We start from the raw sequence: 16,245 nt of genomic DNA, 5'->3' as shown, positions 1-16,245 counted from the left end.
TAAAATCTGAAGCTACGTTTCTGTTACATGTAAAATAAGCAAATGAAAAGTACCCCATGACATGTCTTCCTTAAAACTTTGTAAAAATGCAGTATGATCTTTCAGTGGGTAGACCCTTGTTTCTGGTTGCCAGAGGAACAAGAACAATATGGTTACTCTTAAATTCTGGTGGAAATAGGTTTTTCTCCTTGACAATCTTCAAGATTCTCCAGAAAGCTTTTTTTTTTCTTTTTTCTCCAGTTACTTAGATTCTGTTTCTGTTTTAAAAGAGCTTCAGTTTTTAAGTTTCTGGTTTTACTTTTTATGAATTAAATTTATTTTTGCTCCAAGTTAAAAACCTTGTGAGTCCTGCAGAGAGATGAAGATCCCTATCAAGCCTGAAATTGTATTTGAAGGAACTGTAGGAATATATTTATGGGTTTAATCTACTATATAATCATTTTATGCTATGCATAGCAATCTAAGATAAATCCCGGTTTTCAGTATTCTCGGTGGTTGTATGTCTTACTGTACTCCTCTTTCTTGGTGTGATGCCCTAGAGAGGAAAATGTGCTTTTGAGAGAAGACTAAAGATGATTTTCATTCCTTGGATATGCTCTTCCAGCCAGCCATTAAACTAGCTAAAATAATCCATGGGAGAAAATAAGCTCATGTGTATGTCTCCAATTTTTTTTTTTTTTTTTGTTCAGGGAATGAAATCTCAATTATTCTAACCACAGGTGCAAAGTTTTGTCATTTTTACTGTTACTTGTTTCAAGGTGGAGGAAAGGCTGCTTGAGCAGGTAATTTGTGATTTTTGTGAGGCTGCCTGACAACCGTTAATAGAGATACAATTGGCTTTTGTTAGAGATGAAATTTTGAATTCTAGAGAACATTCTGAATTAGTTCACAATTTGCAAGGTGCTTGCAGGTCACCATAAGTCATTAAATGAAGAGTGGGAGAAACTTGCCAGAGCTCTTGCCTACATATGCATGGCACTGCAGAAGTATAACTAACACAAAATCAGCTGCCTAAAGTGGTATGAATCATACTCCCTTTGTAATTCACATATTGGGGAAATGGTTTTAGGACTCAGTTTTGTTACAGACGGTATCGTAACATGCTACTCATTCTTTGTGCAAATCTCAGATACAAAACTGAGCACTTAAGTTTGCTGAGTGATAGATACATGGAAGTGTGTTTTATGTGAACATCTTTGAATGTTTAGCTTGTTGGAAACAAGCAATGTGATGTGTCGGTTGCTTCTTCTTATCTGCTGGAAGTATTTTATACTTTGTATATGTCTGACTTCTCTTTCATCTCTCCTTGCCTTTTTCTCACGTCTGCTGTATTGACTGCCAATTTCCAGTCATTAGATTTTAAGCTTTGAATATTCTTTTTTGTTGTCTTCCTTAAGAGGTTTTAAGATGGATTTTGTGGCTTTTACCTTTGACCTTTTTCCTAGTATTTTGAATTATTCTGAAGTTAGGTAATTTTATTTATTTTTTTATCTTTCCTTCCTCTCATCTTTTTTATTTCCAGTTTTACCTTCATTCTTCTCTACACGTATCCTTAGTGCTTTTTCTCTCTGGGTTGTTGTTTCATATTAGTTTATCACAAATTTTGAGTTTCTTTCTTTCACTTATTTTTGCCTTTTTGTATACTGTAAAACAGAGCCTTGGAATATTTTTTTTTTCTTGACAGCTGAGGTGCAGTTTCAGAAAACAACAGAAACATACTATTTGAAAAAAACTTTGTGCTTTTTAATTAGGAAAAAAGCTGATATCTACAAACAAGAATGAAGGACCAGAAGTGTTTCAGTAATCTCCTTTCTCTTCTGTTTTTCTGTATCTAAGTAATTGATTCTTTAAATAATTATTTTCAGGCAATGAGAAACCAAAAAGAAAACCTCTTTTAAATGAAGAGTTCTGCAGAATTATAGAATCTGCTTTTCTTCATACTGGTGCCTTTTCTTATGTGCATTGATATGAGATGGTTGGTTCTTCTGTTCAGTAAATGAAGATTCACTTCACTGGCAGAACCCTCATAGCAGTATTGCTTTGTTTTGTTTTCAGTGCAATGAAACCTCCTTTTTTTTTGAAGCACGTAACAAGATCACATGCAAACATCTCTGGAAATGCTGTGTAGAACATCATACCTTTTTCAGGTGAGTGATGCAGAAGTTGTTGTGGTTTTGTTACCAAAAGGAGGGAGACTATATTGAGTAAGAACTTTGTTATACTTACAGAGTGGTGTAACACAGACTTGCTTCCTGGAAACACATTTTTGCTCTTGGTTATAGAATGCTCTTAAAAGCTGATGCCTTCCCTTTTCTTACAATGATGGAAACAGTAATTTTAAAATTGGGTAGTTTGGTTGTTTCTTTTGTCTTAGAACTCTTCCTGAAATAGTATCTCAGGTTGCATAAAGTAGGCTTTAACAGAAGTATCCACAAACGTATATGGCAGGATTTAAGCTGCTGTGTATGTTTTTACATATTTAACCATCAAATCTTCTGTAGCAGCATTGTCTTGAGTAAAGCCTTTGGATTTCAGACATTACTATTTCCTACAGTGCACAGAAATTTTGTTTTTTTGATAGAAATGACTCATTGAATTTCCATAATGTTTTGCTTATTTATTGAAGTGTGTAAAATGTTTCCAACATTACACATCTCAAAACACTTTCTTTTACTGTTGCAAAAACACTAACAGGAATGTGTAAAGGTGTCTAGCTAGGAACTGGTCGATGGGATGCTTCGGGCTGGCTTTTGTGGGGCTGTAAATGAGTAAGCTCAGAATCCCTCCTGCAGTCTCATTACTGTGGCATGATGTTTTTGCCTGCTCCTGTGATATATTAAGCAAAAGGCTGCTGTTGCCAGCAATTTACAGTAGACCCTGAAATAAAGAGGAATGTAGACAAAAGGGGAGGGCATAAACATGTGGTTTTATGGGGCTGTCAACCCACTGGAGTCTGCCTGGAGGTAGGGATGAAGAGGAACTAGCAGAAAATTATTTTTTTGGAACCTGAAGTTTGTATTTCTCTTTTCTTGGGAAGGGGACTGTAATTGAGACCTATCTATGTAACTTACGCTGTTGTTTTATTTTTCAAATTACGTAGAGTGCCAGAGAATGAATCAAACTCTCTGTCAAGAAAATTCAGCAAGTTTGGATCCATAGGTTATAAACATCGGTACAGGTGAATTTATTTCATTGTTTAAACTTCAATTAATTCCTCTTCATACCTTCTTTTCTCCTCTTTTCTTCCAATGAAAGAAAAACCCCACCCAGACGATGACTCAGAGCAGTTTTGCTGAAAAAGCCTGAATCGGGGCCTTTTTAACAGACTCCCCTTGGGAGTCTGGCAGTTTTGGGGCAAATGTGAGTTACTTCTCATTTTCCAGATCCCCAGAGTTGGCTAGGGCTTGCTGTAGCCCATAGTGAAAGTGAGAGCAGCATTGGCAATGCTTTAAGTCAAAATTTCCTTATAAGTCCTGAAATGGTGTTCATGTCCTAAAGGGCTTTTCCTGACAACTGGGGAATACCAAAACGAGGAGGCACGTTGGCTGCCGCCTTTTTTCTGGGAATTAGCAAAGGGTTGGTGCAAAGAAGCGTATAAAGTCTGTAACCGTGATGCCCTTCTTTACAGCTGCAGTTGAGCTATGGCAGGGGCTCTCGATCTGCATGGTTATGTCTAATCCTGTAGCAGTACTGGTGGTGCAGTGCTGTTGATTTGATAATAAAAATGAGGGCGGATCTGAAGGGAGATGGGGATACTTTTCTAACTGGAATAGCTGTCAAAATGGGATAAGCATTCAAGGCTGCAAGCCTTGAAAGATGCAGTAAACCTCAGACTAAGGGTGTATAGGGAGCACTTAGTCTCAATTTTAGCCTGAGTTAACCAAGCAGACAGTGTGACAGAAAGGGCAGATAATACTGTGATACAGAGGAAGATGTGGCAGAGGGAGTGGGTTTAAGATCCTCTAGCTGCTGTACTACAAAGGACTAGCAGAATATAGGATGTAGTTAAAATTGTAAGATGTCAAAAACCCAATAGTTTTTACTGAGTTTTATTGAGACTTTATGTTTTTAAGTCTGTCGAAATGACAGGGTCTTTGTCTAGTGAGTAAGGCACTTGATTTGGCAATTGGTGACCGCTGTTTTAGATCCAATTCGGTCACATTGGCTGAGCAATTTTGAGCCTGATCTATGGTTTGATCAGACCAATTTATGGTCTGATTTTTAGAATTGCTTTAGAGTTGCCTATTCAGTGAACCTGAAAGGGAGGGTGGAAACCAGCAAATCGAAACCACATCTGAAAGCCAGGCCCCTTTCTTTCTCCATTTTCATTTTTGTTTTCCCTGTTGGCCAAGCGTGGACAAAAATAGTTTTCCATCTTTTGTAGTTATTTTGAAGCTGCTGGGTGAAAAGGCCCTATTTACTATAATGGCAAATCCTACTGGGTTTTTTTTTCCATGGCCTGCAAATATACCAGGTTTGTTTAGGTTTATTTTGGCTTTTCTATCTGTGTCTCCTTCCTGTCTGTATTTCCACCATCACTCAAGAAATACATGGATCATAATGGATAAGGCTGAAAATCATTAGTTGGGCAGTTCTTTGTCACTGCCTCTTGGGAAGACTTTTCTAAAACCAAGAAAACCATAACCCCCAATTTCTCTAGCAGCTCCTGGATTGGAGTTAGTATCTGTGGTAAGTACTAATAGCAGTGTGTAATAGTAGCTCTATTACGCTTGTCATCAGTCAGTCAGAATTCATAGTCAACTGTCTGTTACCCTTGGATGTAAGATCTTGCTTGTAAGGAAGATGTAACTGATGGAGAGATGACTATGCCAGTGCTGAGCCTGAGCTCATGTGACTGAATCTTGACTGTCTCCAGCCAGGATCACCGGTGTGTTTCTGCCCCATCTTCTTCAACGTGTTTCACAATAATACAGATTATTTGGGTTATCGCATTATCTGGCATGATCCAGCTTCTTCTTACTGTAGATAATAGGGGAATGATTGTACTTCCTTAGGGATTTCTAGTTGGATCCTGACCCATGTAACCCTATCTGTGAAATTAGACAGGAGTTCAGTGGATTCCTGCCAGAGTACTGCGGATGAGAGTTTCCTATGTTGGACCATTTTGGCAAATTGGAGCAGGACACTGGTGCTGGGGAGGAGAAAGCTTTGTACTTACCAGGACCTTCCAATCAATTTTAAAAAAACACCATGAAGCAGTTAACTACGTTTGAGTTATTCCTGCTGGTGGTGCATTTAAGTTCATCTTCCATTTTTAAGAAGTTTTCAAGGGTGATCTGTGGTATGGATTGCCATGTTGGGATGATGGTCGTTACTGACAGCTATGTTTATAATGTTAGTTTTGTCTAAAACATATTAAAGTATATGTTTCCCTTCTAGTATGAATTGTTCCCTCTTTTGCTGCAGGGATTCTTGAGGACTCCCTGTGACCTCAGTGGATGATCTAGTAATCGTGGGTTGTGACATCTAGTTGCACCATATTGATTATACAGTGTTAATGATAAATAGTGGTAATCAATTGGTGTTTGACGTGTTAACTCTCGTCTTGGAATTCAGAGCAGCAGTCGCAGCATTGTCATGTGCTTCGAGAATCTTCTCTTTGCTTGTCCACCAGCTTTGACTGTCTTCCCTCTTTGCCTTTGGTCCCTGTTGTAGCATCAAAAGCAGTGACGGTGTTGTGTATCTGTATACATCATTAGCCAAAAGCGCCGTCTGACTGTGTATGTAAGGGGGCCATAATATTGTCTTTTGCCTTTTTTTTTTCTTTGTTTTTTCTTAAATCTTCTAGGTACTTCTCATTAGGTGGCAGACAGTTTTCAGGAAAGCAGTTTCCTTGTCTTAAGATCAGATGCTCTGGTTAATACCTGGAGGTGTTAGTGTGAGTGGAAGGTCTTATCCCCAGATGTTTTGTTAAAATTGGAATTTGCAGGACTGGCATGTTTTGCTGAACTTAGAAGTAGAAGTGTTTTCTGGCTAACTTGGGAGCAAAAAAACCATTAAACTGAATATCAAAAAACAGCATTACTCTGATGTAATGTTAGAATTTCGGGGGGTTTTGTCCTTTAATTCTTTTACAAATTTTGAGAAGATAAAAATTCTGCAGTGCTGACTACCCCTGTGGGGCTGTTGGTGAGAACACGATCATCCTAGTGGAGCCTATTTGCATAACTCAGAAAATCTACATATGTAGTCCCTGTGTAGTTGCTTGGCACTTGCTGGTATATTACCTGTTTACTTCTAAATCATTGAACTGCAGGTGTTTAAGCAACTGTGAGTTAACACTAACAATTACTTCTCTTGTGTATTAAGTTTCCACAAGCAAACATAGAGTTTTGGGGATGAATATGAGGCCTGTTTTCAGTTTTTGTTATGAGGACTTTATTCTGCTTAGTCACATGAAGATGGACATTAAAATGAGCATTAAAAAATGTATTTAAACTTAATAGCTCATTTAAATTGTGCAATGAAGAAGAGCCTTACTGTAAACTGGAATCAGGACTTCTACACAATTTATTACCATTTGGGCCTGTGCTAGCAAGAGTACTTTATTACAGTTTGCTTTGCACAGGGTTTTCCGTGCCCTTTAAGTTGTCATGCCACATGGCAGAGAAGTAGCCCCTTACTGACTGGAACGGAACAATGTTAAGTATGTGTTTTCCTGAGATAAAAAGTTAAAGAATTGAGGAAGTAATCAAATTATTTAAGAAAGTCTTATGTTAGAATATTCAAGGTTTCAAAAGGTCACACTATCTTAGCCTCTTCCCAATAAACCAGCATTTTGGTTTAGTTGCTTAGTTCCTCCTGAAAATACCCAGTATCTAGAAGAGATTGGTACAATCTGTTGATGATTCTTCCAACGACTGATTCAAAGCAAAAGTCAGGGTAGTGCTACTCTGCAGGAGAACCATAGCTAGGATGAGAAGGGAACAGCTAACAAAACATGCTGCCCGAACACTATGTATTTTTTTCATTCTAAAGATCCTCTGTTTCTTTGACCATTTTTCCAAGTGTTTTCCCATGATTTTGTCATGTTTTGAAGTGGCAGGACATCTTTGCAAATGACCAGAGACGCTTCTGTGCAGCTCCCGCGGCCTGACCAGTGCATTGAAAGAAGCCGCAGCAAGACATACCCCAAAAGAGCACAACAGACCGGTAAGTCCTTCTCTGCTGGGCCTGTGGAGAGGTGTCTTCTTTGGTTCATTTAGTTTTCGAGAGGCAACTCAGAACTGATGCATTGTCCTCAAGGATCTCTCAGAACAGATGCTCTCTTTTGCCTTAGGTCACTATTTATACCTAACCTTAACTGGATCTAAAAACTCCAGCTTTGTGGATAAAAGAGATGGTGTGGATCAAACATGATAAAACCCCATGTTTGTAGGTCTAATGTAAAGTATGAAAGGGAAGTTTGAAAACAGGCAGTGAGAACATGGGGGTTTTTTTCAGGAGTCCTGTCCCTCGCTAAAGAATTTTATACCTGTATGTCTTGGTTGGTATCGCATTGTTCCAGCTGCTTGACCCAAGGTGTCTCTTTCGTACATCCTCTTCCCAATTCAAGGGCACTATCCCTTTATTTTGATATTAAGTGGAACAGAAGTTAGTGCCATGCCCTCTGCAATTTTAACATGCTTCAGATGTGTGAGCTGGAAATCTGTTCTGCATGCTGAAGATGTCAGGGGAAGCTAGAAGTTTTTACAGGTGTCAGAGGAAATGTATGAGATTAAACACGGATCACAGGAGTCATGCCCATAATAATGGATGTTTCCTGAAATTTAGTAATAGAGGCAAAAAGCTTTTCTAATGTCAAGCTCCAGTTGTACATGTGATTACGTGTGTATGCTTAGCTTCATCTATGACAGCAGTCATGCAGATTTCAGTCAAACTCGTGCGTGGAGTTAAGTACATATGTATGTCTGTTAGCAGTTTGAGAAAAAAACTTACCTAGGCTTTAAAATGTAAGCAAGATTTCTCTTCATCATGGGTTAGTACAGTATCATAAACTTTTAAGAGTCCCCATTTTTAAAAAGAGAAGAGGTTTATACATCTGGAAGCCTCCCATGTTTATTCTGGATGCTGGCTTTTGACTCAGAAACAAAGCTGCTGTGTTCTACCTTTTAGCTGCAGTAGGTCTTGAAGTGTATTGTAATTAAAAGTATTGCCCTTGGAAAATACAAGCAGTTTACGACAGAATTTTTAAAAAATTTTATTTTATTTAGTTAAGAAGAGAAGGATTGCTTTGCTTTCTGATTATGATACCTTTTTGTTGTGTTTGCGTTTGTCAATGGGTGCCTAAGAGGACAAGAAGCTGTTCACCCTTGAACCTAGTAGTGACTTAAACTTTTGTTCAGCTGGACTGTCCCATTCTTAGGGTAGTAGTTCAAGATGAACAGCATTTCCCACCTCATTAGTCCCCAGTTCAGTTGTGCAGAAAATTGTGTGGCTATTCAGAGGTAAACTTGTCAGCCGAAACTCAGCCCTTAGTCGAAAATAATGTTTCCCTTAGCGCAGCAGTGAAAGTCAGTCTATATTGCTCCAAGCCTGTGAGTGTTGTGTTCGTTGATTTTTTTTTTGGTCTCTTTGACTGGAATTGTGAGGAAAACTGAAATCTTCCCAAGGCCTATTCTGCTGCTGTAATGTGAGGCAGCATTCTTTGGGTAATGCTTGTTTGTTGTTTTGGTGGATTTAAATACTTTGTTTTACTTTAAAATGAAAAGGCTCCTTTTTCACCATCTTACTCGTATGTATTTGTGTAGTCTATATCCTCCCATCTGGGTTGTTTTGCTTTCAATTCAACTTTATTGATTACTCGTGTGTTCCAAGTGTGCAGTCATTTTCCACTGGGGCAGATGTATTACCTCAAATGATTTTTAAATTAAATGAATTTGTTTCACTTCCCACTTAAAATATGGGCTAAAAGAAGAGAGCTATGTCATTCAAATGCCATCTTTCCCTATAAATGAGCATATTTTTTACTCTTTATTCTTTTCATTTTGTATTTGGGTATTCACAATGATAATCATCTAGTAATCTTTCTCCATTTAAATGGTCTTTGAGATGCTGAAGGCAGACTACCTTCTCCATGTGTCAGACACTGTGTGACAGTCTGTTGCGTGTTACTAGGATAAATCCACCCCTTTTCACCTAAACTGCTTCTTGGATACAGCAAAGTCCATTTCACACAATGAATCAAGTCTGTTTGATGGATTTGAAGCATCACTTGTTTAAAAACACTAATCCAATGTGGATTTTACTTTTACAGAATAATTTTTATCTCAGAAATGAGCCTGGTGGTGTGTAAACAGTCTTATGAATTACTTAAAACTTTCCCTGACTGAAATGTTTGAGAGACTAATATGACATTTCTTCTTAAAATAAATATTCCTTTTGCATAATGAGATTATGCCGATGGTTGTCATTGATGGCTAGTCCTTTGTTCTTAATTTTGTGTTTATAGTATGGTGTCATAAGATGAAATATGCCTTGTTCAACATTTTAAACAGGGTGATTTTAGTTTGCATGTATTACATATTTCTTAAGGTGTTTTCTGCCAAATGCCACTTAAATTAGCATCCAGCAGGACATGGCTTATAATTTAGCTTTTTGGAATGAAAATCAGAGTTCCATTTATTCTCCCAAAACCCAGTAGCAACTTACAATTAGTTGTTATGCAGTTATCTTCCTTCCACCTTCTCCGAGTTCAGCATCTTTCCTCACCTGCTTCTTTATTTTTTTTCCTTAAGATCGCAGAGTTAAGTGCATGAAAAGCTTCCTTTTTGCAGCCAGTTCAATTAGGCATTTTGGTTTTGTTTTGGTTTTTTATCTGTTGGTGCCAATAATGGGACCAGCCAGAGCAGTGGTTTTGGGGGCAATTGGATGAACCAGTAGCTACAAATGCATGGCTGTAGCGTGTGCAGTCTGCATTGCCTCCATTGTAGAGGTGTGTGTGAAGTGCTAAAGCCTTTAACCTCTGGCATCTCATGAAAACGTTTTCCCTTGTTTCTTCTTTTTGTATACATGTTCTGGTGTTATTCGCAGTTAGGTAGTATGTGTTTGTTACATTTTTTTTTTCTGTCACCTGAAGGTAGTGGTTAGCTATCTTTCGCAGTGCTGAGCAGCTAATAGTTTCTTTATCTCATTGGTCCATTAAAGTACGCTAAAGTCATTAGGAGTGCAGCCACTTGGTGAACCCTGGGTTGGGTGCCAAGACAATGACAGAAAACACTTACTTTTATGTTTTCAGTAAAAATATTTGTGCTTTAAGAGAGGGTTTGGAGGAGATGATACTGCGAACAAAGGGAAACTAGCTTTCTTGTGTAAAAGCCACTACCAATGGCTGATTCCCCTGATAGGATAGACAGTGTAGACAGTTTGGCTTTACCATGGCAGATTATTTTCCTAGAATCCAGATTACAGTGGTTTAAAATGCAGTAACCTCCCGTTTGCCACTTGCTTAATATGTTTCATATCTCAGTTGTTCTAGGGTTAGTGGAAAAGTCTGGCCGGGGAAACTTCAATGGCTACGCAATCAATGTTTTTATATTAGTGCATTATTTTTTTTGGTGTGTGTTTAGGCTGGCGTTCAAGTTGGTGTTCAGTTGGAGAAGGATCTTTTTGTTTTGTTCTGTAAAGTCTTACATGTTAGATATGCATAGTTTGTTTCGTTGGCTTATTCTCCCCGTTTCATTTCAGCTGAGAGGGAGTTACAGTTGTGTTTTGTTCTGGTTGCAAATCATAAACACAAACATGGAACAAGATCCCTCATTATTCTGTCTTACCCTCTTAGGGCAAGACCGATAATGTTCAGCTTTTGCAACAGTGTGTAGGGTGAAAGTATTCATTATTCTTCACTGCTGCACATGAAAAGCTCCTTGGGAACGTCCTCTCTAGACGAACATTGACGTGGCCAGACATGTTGCCGTGGGTCTGAGTTTATTCAGTGGTGGAAAACACATTGCTTAGGGTTTGTTGTTATTTGGTAGCTGAGGACTTGATTTGTCCCTGCATTGCACATTGCGTAGTTGTATAAACTAGTGTAAAGTAAGTGCTGCCATTCTGATTTAAAAGCCAGGTAGAGAATCGGGAGTAGGTATTAAAATTACAGTACTGTCTCTATTATAATAGTCCCTAAGCAATCTCAGGCAGTCACAGTCCCTGCCCTGACTAACTTACATATTACCACAGGCGCCTATCATTACCCTGCTTTGCCAACCTTAGTCATGGTAGCTAGAACTGTTGGTCTGGGCATTCAAAGTCACGAATCTTTTCCCAGAAAGTTGTGAGACTGGGTTTGAAAGTTAAATTTTAGAAAATGAATCTTGGGGCAATTTTATCTATTTACTTATTTATTTACTTTGAGCTTTACACTTTAAAGTTTATTTTAAATCCTAGGTTTTGTAGAAGGATGGATGTGACCGATTCTGCATTTCATGCATGTGGTGTGAGATGCACAGACCTTTGAGGCTACATGATTGGAAACTAATTTGGAAAAGAAGCATAATCACAGAGTATGCTATGCTAGTGTAGACATATGGAAGTCCATTCATTTTTATAGGCTCTTAGTAACACACAGTGCAAGGCATGAGCTCTTACGGCATGTTTTCCTCTTGATCACACTATCTTCTGCTCTCATTAATAGATTTAAATACAAACACTACTTCCAGATAATGTCAGTGAAATGGTTTTAGTTGATTAGTTGATAAGAAACAGGCATGACAAGCTAATTAGCTTGCCAGGCTCCTGAGGTTTTGGAAATTTGAGTTTTTAAAAATGTAATAGTCTATTTAAATTGAATGCGCAAATCAGCATCAAGAAGGCTGTAAAAGGGAACTGAAGTGTGTGCATTTACCTTATTGGAAAAGTTCAGTGCAGTGAATGCTGACAGTAACTTATCTGACAAAAGGTAAACAATCAAGAAAACCTGCTACAAGTGAGATGTTCAAGATTTCTGGCTATCTAAGGTATTTTTGAGAGGCCTTTTACCTTGGCATGCAAGGAACAGTGGTGTAGATAAGTTATTGCAATGGTGTTAGTGTTTGGGCAGTTTTTCTGGAGTCTATTCTTTTATGTTAGAGATACTGTATCATACAGAGGTCTATGTTGGTAGAACAGTACTGTAGTTAGTAAAAGATACACAAGGTGGAACATACTTAAAGACAATTATTACAGTTTCTGTAAGTGTGGACAGAAAGCTCCTAATCAAGCTTGTTATTTGTACAGAAGAATTGTACAGCAAGAGCTTTTTTTAAAAAATCAAAGCAAAAGTCCTCGTTGTGGGCAGCAGTGGAGTCAAACATGGCTAAAGGAGGTCTTGTCTCAGTAGAAACCTATTTTGTATTTCTGTGTGGATTATGCCTCTGTGTGATAGTCATTGGTACGTTGTATTTTCTTTGGTTTTCCCTCAACTAAGTACTTGTTAATATAGCAGAGTGGTAACCAGGGAACTCAACAGTGAGAAGGAGCTGCTGCTTTTGTAAGGATTTACTAATATTGGCTGCTCAAAAAGCTGAGGTGCTCCATGCAGGCTCTGCAGCACTAGCCTTTGTGCAGGGCACTCAAGCAGTTGCAAAGGGATCACAGACTTTCTGCACTCGGGTGGACTGACTCTGCATCGCATAAACCCATCACCTGACACCCAGAGATGACCGGGTGTCAGCAGAACGGTAAGGCTACTGCCAAACTTAGCAAAGGATCAGTTCTGGAGGTGGCTATTACTTTTATAGCACTTGACCCTTGGCTCTTTCTCTGGCAGTTGTTTCATAGCTATGACCTGTTTTGGAACATGAGTTCTTACTGCTCCATCAAGTTATGAGCTCTCTGATGGGCTTAATTGGAAGCTACCTGAATTACTCAGTAATAAGTGAAGTCCTGAACTTATTTCCTTTGTTTGAAAAAGGCCTATCTTTTCTGATTTCAGTACTTCTGTGGGCCAAATTACTGTAGTGGGTTATTTTATCTTACGTATTTGACAGCCTAGGAAAGGCAAGCTAAATGTATCTGCATGCAAAAAGGTATGGTCAGTAACCCAGAGATACCCTTGTAGTTTAACACTTTGACCTACTCCATTTTCATTTCACTACCAGTACCTTCCTTAAAGGTGGGAAATTTCTGCTTCCTGCTCTTATGTGCTGTTGTCTTTATTTATTTGTGATTTTTGACTGTAGGCATCCTTCTCTTTTTAGAGGTCAGAGGAAGAATTTTTGTAGCAGTCTTTTATGGCCTTAATGAAGGTCGGGGATTCTTTTTCTCATCATTTTCTTATCCACACTAATTCAAGAAAGTTTTTTGTCCAGTAATTCTGTCTTTTTACCAAGCAGGTCATAGTGGCAGTGTAGCTATTGCTTCCTTCCTGATAACAGATAATAACTGTACGGGCAGATGTGCAGTGCTTCAGAGAGTCTGGAGAATTGGTTGTCTCCTACTATATAAAATAGAGAATTCGTTCAGAATGCCAAAACTTTACTTTCCTTTCTGTCTGTGAATCTGTGCCCATTCTGCTTTTCCTTTCTCAGAATATTCCAAATTCTTCCTAGTGCTTATGCTTGCGTAAACAGCAAAAAATGCCTTGAAGGAGCAAATACTGTACAAGACAGGACCCAGGCTGCTCCCCTCCGCTGCCAGCCATTAGTTTGAAAAACTAAGTAGGGAAAGGAGTAAAATACATCATTGGAAGTGGTAAGGTCAAACATGTAAAGGGCTTGGCTGAGTTGCTTAAGCAAGGGTGACTAATGCCACTTGAGACCCTCTGCAGCGTATGAGGCATCTGCAGAAGACTAGCAGATTTGACCTGTAGGAGAGGTGATTTAACCTCATGGCGAGACAAGATGCCTTAGGATATCTCAAGTGTTTGTGTAGAAGTAGAGGAGAGTCCAGAGACTTTGTATGTCAAAGGGGTGGTATGGAAAGTTGAGGGAGATTGTGGAGAAAGCTTATAATGCAAAATCTTGCCACAGGTTAATTTCAGACATTACATTTTAGTTTTAGCCAAACAAGGCGGCTTTCAGTTTGTACCGCTATATTAACAACGCTATGATGCTGTTGCTTGTGTCCAGAGGATGTAGTATTTTCTTGTTAACAGTCTTATTGGCTTCAGTCAATCTGTTTCATTATCTTCAATGAACATGCTCAGAATCCTCTCCAGAGCTAATGTACATCATCAGTGATGTTACTTTGTTGTTTTACTTAACATCTGTTTCTGGAGGTGATAATCTTGGAGATCCCCAAGCTTTTTCTTACCCTGTATTCTCCTCACACCTTTCTTCTCATCGGTGACTGAACAGGGAATTCCCTTCTGGTGGCAATGGCATAGTATCCCTGTGAGAACAGCTTCAAACGCCTCTGTCTCATGTGGAAGAGTAATGAATGTTGCCCATGTTAAACTTTCTTGTGATGTAGTATAACTAGAAATAAGGATAAGACACAGAAGTATGATCCTTATACACCCTTAGCCAGTAGAGCATGCACCAGATGTCTTGTGTATCATTTTATCTCTCATGCTGCACTGTGTTCAGTAGGTGATTGTGCTGAATAGGTGTGCAAGCATATATGCTACAGGACTGTTCTGTTTATGGGTTTTTTTTCAGGATCTAAGAACATGAGCCAGATTGCAACAAATGGGGAAAATGAAGGAACTACCAAAATAATTGCACCTTCCCCTGTGAAAAGGTACGTAGACCAGCAGTTCCCTTCCAGCTTTTAAGAGATTGTGTGTTGCATTGGATAGAGCAACACATTCAGTAATCATTAGTAACAGTTTATCCTGTCATTAGGTTTAGGACTGTCTGATCTTCTGTTGACAAAGGTCAGAGAATGTTGCCCAGTAATTCATTTTAACAAACCCTGATCTTCTGAGGAACCTGGAACGGGGGTTCCAGGTGACACAGAGTTTGGAAACCCATGAATCTGGACAAGTTAACAGGAATGCAAACAGTCTCAGTTTTAAAGATAAAAAACCAAATAATGGCCCAAGGGGCATTGGTCAGGATAGCCCTGTGAAGTCCTATGTGTCTCCCCCCTGGGAGCTGTGGGCTGGCTGCAGGGCCCTCAGGGCATGCGTCTTCTGCCTCTGCACAGGGCAAGCTCTGCTTGGGATGTGTGGGCAGGGAAGAGCTGGGCATGGCCTCTCTCTGAGCAGTGCTGTTATCTTGCAGTCCATTACCCATTACACCAGTAAATCCAGAGCAAAACTCATGAGTGAGTGTGCGTGATCCTTGGGAGAAGTGAATTGCCAGGGGTCCTCTGGACTTGCATGGTCTGCTGTGTTTAATTATCACTGCTGAAGTGCACAGGTTATTAGGCATATTTGAGAGAAAGTGGCGAGGCTCAGATTCAGAAAAGGATTTATACCTCCACCCTTAACTTTAGGTGGAATATGGGTGCCAGAATCAAAAAAGAGTGATCTGACAAAAGAGTGAGTCAAAAACTTGGCACCTAACTTTTCTGCTTAGTTGCCTGAATGTCTGTCTCTGCATGCCCAGTAACCCTGACAGGCTTTTTTGAGCTCAGCACCTCTGGCCTTATATCTCCATTGAAGCTGTGGGCTTCACATACTAGGTATCTGGACTGACCTCTGAAGAAGGGTCTAAAAGATTTACTGCAAGTACTTGGTGGATAGTGTTTCCTATTGCCTAATATTTAGAACAGTTGCCCCAAAAAAAGAAGAACTGAGTTCAATTGCTTCCTCAGTTTGAGGGAAATTGAATCAACTATTCTAGCGCTTAGAAAATAATACTGATCATGGGTTAGAAGAAATATGCCACTTGGTCAGGCTGAAGCTAGGCCATTGAGCAGAAAACAATACAAAGGTATATAGATACCTGCAGGGAGGGTGCAAAGAGGACAGAGCCAGGCTCTTTTCAGTGGTGCCCAGGGACAGGACCAGAGGCAATGGGCACAGACTGAAACACAGGAGGTTTTTAGTCACTTCCAGCAAAAAAGTGTTGGAAGTTGTTCTTCTTGCATGCTTCCTGTTTAGAAATTGATTTGTTTATCTTTGTGTGTCTGTCTGCACATGTAAAACACCTTTCCGGTCTGCCAGGCTTAGTATGCGTGACAGACAGCACACATACTTTGTGAAGCATTTACAGTTTGGTAGTTTACTCCATCCTATGTAATTCTGACATTAATTGTCAGTCATGCTTGCAAAGCATCTTTTCAGCAGCTCTTACAAACTGAGTTTTCATAGTTTAACATCTCATTCACTCTTGAGATACATAGTTGGTCACTTCTGCA

The 16,245-nt window shown here is 39.2% G+C and overlaps 1 protein-coding gene across 1 annotated transcript in view; it reads left to right on the top strand.

Moving 5' to 3' along the window:
• The window catches only part of EPB41L4A (erythrocyte membrane protein band 4.1 like 4A), a 132,102-nt gene that overhangs the window by 86,709 nt on the left and 29,148 nt on the right, over positions 1-16,245 (top strand). Inside the window, exons 10-14 of the mRNA XM_059833838.1 lie at positions 2,056-2,147; positions 3,101-3,178; positions 7,061-7,204; positions 12,932-12,956; positions 14,606-14,679. Of these exons, the coding sequence (XP_059689821.1) occupies positions 2,056-2,147; positions 3,101-3,178; positions 7,061-7,204; positions 12,932-12,956; positions 14,606-14,679 (413 nt within the window). The remainder of the gene's footprint in view (positions 1-2,055; positions 2,148-3,100; positions 3,179-7,060; positions 7,205-12,931; positions 12,957-14,605; positions 14,680-16,245) is intronic.

Source organism: Gavia stellata, chromosome Z (assembly GCF_030936135.1).
Source record: "Gavia stellata isolate bGavSte3 chromosome Z, bGavSte3.hap2, whole genome shotgun sequence".
In the NCBI taxonomy this organism is placed as follows: domain Eukaryota; kingdom Metazoa; phylum Chordata; class Aves; order Gaviiformes; family Gaviidae; genus Gavia; species Gavia stellata.
This window is presented reverse-complemented; position numbering and strand designations above follow the sequence as displayed.